Source organism: Arachis stenosperma, chromosome 8, assembly GCF_014773155.1.
Source record: "Arachis stenosperma cultivar V10309 chromosome 8, arast.V10309.gnm1.PFL2, whole genome shotgun sequence".
In the NCBI taxonomy this organism is placed as follows: Eukaryota; Viridiplantae; Streptophyta; class Magnoliopsida; order Fabales; family Fabaceae; genus Arachis; species Arachis stenosperma.
This window is the reverse complement of record NC_080384.1, coordinates 31,023,846-31,029,658: the sequence shown is the minus strand read 5'-3', so window position 1 is coordinate 31,029,658 and position 5,813 is coordinate 31,023,846. Positions and strand designations below refer to the sequence as shown.

At 38.4% G+C, this 5,813-nt stretch overlaps 1 protein-coding gene across 1 annotated transcript; it reads right to left on the bottom strand.

The window, feature by feature from the left end:
• Positions 1–3,275: 3,275 nt before the first annotated feature.
• Positions 3,276–5,145, bottom strand: LOC130944978 (capsanthin/capsorubin synthase, chromoplastic-like). Its single transcript, XM_057873603.1, has one exon. It carries the CDS (start codon positions 4,997–4,999, stop codon positions 3,497–3,499), a length of 1,503 nt encoding a protein of 500 aa, XP_057729586.1. The 5' UTR covers positions 5,000–5,145; the 3' UTR covers positions 3,276–3,496.
• Positions 5,146–5,813: the final 668 nt, after the last annotated feature.

Here is a 5,813-nt window from a genome sequence, read left to right as displayed (position 1 = left end):
CCTACTTATAAGAAACTAGTAGCCTAGGGTGTACAGAAATGAGTAAATGACATAAAAATCCTCTTCCGGGCCCACTTGGTGTGTGCTTGGGCTGAGCAATGAAGCAATTTCGTGTAGAGACTCTTCTTGAAGTTAAACGCCAGCTTTGGTGCCAGTTTGGGCGTTTAACTCCCATTTGGGTGCCAGTTCCAGCGTTTAACGCTGGGATTCCTTGAGGTGACTTTGAACGCCGGTTTGGGCCATCAAATCTTGGGCAAAGTATGGACTATTATATATTGCTGGAAAGCCCAGGATGTCTACTTTCCAACGCCGTTGAGAGCGCGCCAATTGGACTTCTGTAGCTCCAGAAAATCCGCTTCGAATGCAGGGAGGTCAGAATCCAACAGCATCTGCAGTCCTTTTTGGTCTCAGGATCAGATTTTTGCTCAGGTCCCTCAATTTCAGCCAGAAAATACCTGAAATCACAGAAAAACACACAAACTCATAGTAAAGTCCAGAAAAGTGAATTTTAATTAAAAACTAATAAAAATATACTAAAAACTAACTATATCATATCAAAAACATACTAAAAACAATGCCAAAAAGTATACAAATTATCCGCTCATCAGACAGCTTTACGTTGCTTTGCCAAAAGTTAAGAGTCGCAATGGCTTGAACATTCTGATTCAAGGTTAAGATAGCAATCCAAAGTCATCAACAACAAAAGTCATGTTCAAAGAAGTTTTTAATAATATACAGGTAAGAAAAATAGTATTTTCGCTTTAGTAACATGTTATGATTTATACTTTTGTACGAATATTTGTCGTAAATTTAATTAATTTATCTATAACTATACTTTTAGACTTAAAATGAAATGTGTAACATAGAGCACAACATCATATGGCAATTGTTTATCTAATGATGTTAGTAAAATATTCTATTGTTGATAAACTTTTGTTAGTTTTTTGGTATAAAGTTTAGTGCAAAATTGATATGCTACGAATACAGTTATATATATTCTTATCTTTTTAGGTCTCTTTTCTTATTGTTCAAGAGTATTATAAATTTTAAACTGTTTTATTTGTATTTTATTTTAAATAAATATAAAATAACATATTCAATACACTTATTATATAATAATGATGATAGTATTATACTAAAGTTAAAAAATTTATGACTATAAAATAATATTTTTAATTTATCATGTCAAATTAAAATATAAGTCCGTGCATCGCACGTATGGGTTTAATCAAGGGCGGAGCCACATAGAAGGTAAGGGGGGCAATGGCCTCCCCCAACCCTTAATTTTTCTCTATAAATTATACATAAAATTTAATTTAGCCCCCCCTAAATGTTTTATTTTATTTTATTTTAAATATAAAATTAATTTTTTGGCCCCTCCCTCATATTGAGGCTAGCTCCGCCCCTGGGTTTAATACTAGTAGTTTTTTATAATTAAAAGTTATTAAACTTTTTTAACTTGTTATATTTTATTATAGATATTTATACATATTTTAAATACTATTTTAGACATTAAATTTAGTATATTATATATAAATAGTGTTTTTATATAATTTCTTTTATGAAAATATTTAAAAAAAATGTTTTCAGGCAAGAATAGTTGCTAAAAAGAGGAAGAAGAGGCGGTGTGACAAAAGTAGAGAAGTGGCGGAAGGAAAGAAGAAAACAAAAAAGTGATGCAACAAAAGAAAATGGCAATGCAGAAGAAGCAGAAGGGAAATACAGGAGGATGAAGGACTAAAGGAGGAAGGAAGTAGGGAAGGGGATGAGGGAGAAGGGAGAGAGTATAGGGTAAATGTTGGAATTTTCAAATTTATTAGAGATAAAAATGTCAAAAAAAATGTGTCTTATCTCTTATGTTTATATTTTAGTCTCCCCATATCTTATGTAATACATAAATTTTGGGTATTTATCTCTTGATTGTGGCTCAACATACTAAACAAACGCTGTGTTTGGCTTGATTGTTCACTAAAAATTGTAGATTTATGCAAAGAGTAACTTAATTGGGCACTTATTCATTTATCCATAAATATAAAAAATGTTGATTAGAAAAAAGATCGTCGAAATTTGAAAGGGTATGACGAAATTGGAGTGACAAGTGCATAAACCAACAAGGAAAAGCCGAAAAGAAGCAGCAGAGCAGCGTCAGCACACGGACACAAACCAAAACCAGTGTTTTTAAGTGGTAAGTGCCAACCATGAATGAGGCCCCAAAGTTAGCACTGCCATAAATTCAGTCCTCGCCTTCAATCAAGACAGACACATATTATTTCCATCCCACCACTTTGCCGCAGCTGAAGTTGACACTTACCACCATCACACCCATATCTTTCTATCTCACTCTCACACATGCCACTGTCAATGCTTCACTCTTAGATATATTATTTGTACTTATTTATCCCCTACATTATAAAATCCATACATATTTCTTTAAAAATATTAAGAAAAAAAAAGTGTTACCTTACTATACAATACAAAATGAGTACCTCAAACAATTATCTAACTCCCCTCTATATATGGCTAAATGTTAGTGTTACTTTTCTTCCTGCCCATGTTCCTAACACACTCATAATGGTTATTACCTCAGGGACACGCCACCCACCCTCATCCTCTTACTTCCCCCTCCACCGCATCTCGGTGGCCCTCCGCCACCTCCGCCACTCCACCTGGCTCACACATCTCCACCTCCACCACCCCAACCCCCAATGCCGCCGCCACGTCAACCGCCTCTTCTGCCTCATTGACCAACTCCAAGAGTATATCCGCCACCACTGCCTCCTCCCTCCCAACCCCACCAACTCTTGCTCTCAACACCTTCCCCGACGACAAAGCTTGGAAGAGAGGCGCATGCACCAGCACCAGCTCAGAGAATCACTCACCAGAATCCGCCAGTGCTTAAGGCCCCTCCAACAGTACCTCAGATTTCACCAACCGAACCAAATCACACCTTACCACCAAAGCATGACCATCCTCAGCGTTTTCACTACTCGCCTATGAAATTTCAACCACCCCATTATCTAGCCCACCATCAATTTTTTGCTGTGCTACATTTTCTTTCTGTTTCTGTGGTATTTGTGCCATTTTCTTGCTTCATGCTTCCTTTTGTTCTTTTCTCTTCAGGCTGTAGTTAGTTGTAGCAATGCACTAGTTTCAAAATTATTCGTGTTGTTTATAGATGCATCTATATAATGTAAGGTAATTAATCTAATATTTCTTTTATTTAGAACTTTGTTATAGGAGAAAACAGGATTAAGCCTATCCTATGCATAAAGAACACTATCACTATTAGAAAAAGGCACACTTGCGGTCAAAAGAATCAAACTTTCTTTGCATAGGTTGTGATGTGGATGCATGTCTGTTTCACATTCAACTAATCTGAAATAATTTCCAACAGCTAAATTATTTTGGAACAAAGTTCGACAAATCAATATCCAACTTCAGCTACGACTAAGATATGAAAATACATTGATTATGGTACATGTTTCACAACCTTGCATCATCCAATGTATTCCAAGGCAATATTGCCCATCATTTTAGCCAATGGTGCTGGACACTTGGTTACAATGTCAAACCTGGAACGGTTTGAAGCATGTCCAAAGAGTGAAATGCTTAACCAAGCGAGTTCCTTTAGATTCAATCTTGAAGAGAGGAACCCTTGCCAATAGTAAGGTTTCAAGTCAAAAAATGCATCAAAGAAACGCCTGGATCCATTCAAGTCAAGCTTCAACAGAGTCTCCATTCCAAACGAGTAGAATTGCCTGTTGAGCTTGCTCTCAATTGGCCACATGCTATTCCAAATCTTAGCATAGAGCTGTTTCCCCCTGATCATTCTGGTTGAGCCAAGGCACTCTGCTATGGCTGTGGCTACACATGGTGCAATGGCCATTGTTCGAGCCACCATGTACCCTGTTGAAGGGTGTACTATCCCTGAAGTGCCGCCAATGGCCATCACATTCTGAGGGATCCTAGGAAGGGGTCCCCCCATTGGAATCAAACACTTCTCATCCTCCAATATCTTGTTCACTCTGATTCCCAAGTGCCTTAGCCTTGCAACCATCCTCTTCTTCACCTCCATGTAAGACAAAACCGGACGGCTAACAAGGGAAGTTTCCTCAAGAAATATCAGATTGGAACTGAAAGGCATTGCATACAAGAAAGTAGGAAACTTGGAATTGTTAGCTCTCAAGTAAGGCTCATTCCCCATATGGGAATCCCTCCAATCCATCAAAACCATCTTGTCCAAATCAAAAGGGTGATCATCTACCTCAGCCAGAATCCCATGAGCAATCTGAAAACCATGGTTCCTCGCCTTATCATACTCTACAAAAGTACTTGCAAATCCACTAGCATCAATAATTAAACTCCCTCTCAGTTCTGTGCCATCATCACACAGAGCTGTTGACTCAAACTCCTGATGCTGAATTTGCCATACCTTTCCCTTGTGAAATTTAACCCCATTGGAGACACACCCTTCAATCAACTTCTGCTTAAGCTTCTTCCTACTAACTCGGCCATAACGACGGTCCAAATACTTGGTCTTTCTTTCATTAATATAAACACAGGCCATCGGCCATGTTTTATCCAAGCAATCCTCAAGATCAATACTCTCAAACTCATCCACCCACACACCATAGTTGTTAGGCCACATGGAGAGAGGGTCAGGATCAACACAACAAACCTTAATTCCATAGCGGGAAACTTGCTCTGCTAAGCGAGTGCCTGCAGGGCCAGAACCAATGATGATCACGTCAAAACGAGATCGATCAGAAGGATGGCACCATGGGAGATCAAAATCCAAGGGTTCAGGTTGATGGGCAGGCTTCAAGTTGAGGAAGTTTCCAAACTTGCTGGTGTTGCTGTAGGCCCTGACTCTGAACCTTCTTGAAGTTGAAGAACATGATGAACTTGATGTGTAATGAGTTTTTGGGGGAGGGAATGAGGAAAGTGTGGCTTTGGTAGGTGGTGGTGGGGTAAACAACGTAACAGTTGTCGTGACCATGCTTAGAAGGAGAGAACTCCAAAGAAACTAAGGAGAAAGGGAGAAGCGTTTAGGAAAGAGAGTTTGGCAAATGGCAATTGGAAGATGGGAACATCAAGCATATACAGACAAAGAAGTATCATAGAGATAACTCCCCTAACTTATGCTTCCACATCCATTTTGGCGCAAGTTTTAAAATGGAGTCGGTTACTTTGTGGGAATATTATTAGTTATAACTTATAGGTCAGTCGGCAACCCAAAACGACAGATGAGTAAAGTAATGCAATTAATCTAAGACGTCTTCATTTCTTTTTTCTTTGGTATTATCTACTTCCAACTCTTCTAGTGCGATTATAGTATACACCAATTCACATAAAAATGTGTGTGTGTGTTGTATTTAATATTATTCACATTTATTAAATAGGACATTTGAAGCAAAAAAAGTATTCAATCTTCCATTCTTCCCCATAAAAAATAAATAAATCGTTGTCCACTCTTGATGCAAAGGTTGCACTTCCTTGTCCAACAGTCCACTTAACCAACCAACCTCCCATCTTCAGCTATCATGAGGAAGAGAAGGGGGGGGGGGGGGGGGGGGTTGAAAAGAGAATCCGACATTTTCCATCAAAAGAGATTCGAAGTGTTACCTGCAGTGAAACTGAAACGCATTGTCTTGCATTGTTCCTATCTTATTAACAAGGAGCTCAATTCGGTCACCTTATATTCCACCATCATACTGCAGATCAAATTAACAGAATGGAAAGGAGACAACAATTAAGTCGAATACATTATGGCATCCATAAAATTTGAAATCCAACAGCCTCATCAGAAGCAT

Coding starts and splice junctions, on each gene's coding strand:
- LOC130944978 (XM_057873603.1), bottom strand. CDS start 4,999: ATGGTCACGACAACTGTTACGTTGTTTACCCCACCACCACCTACCAAA.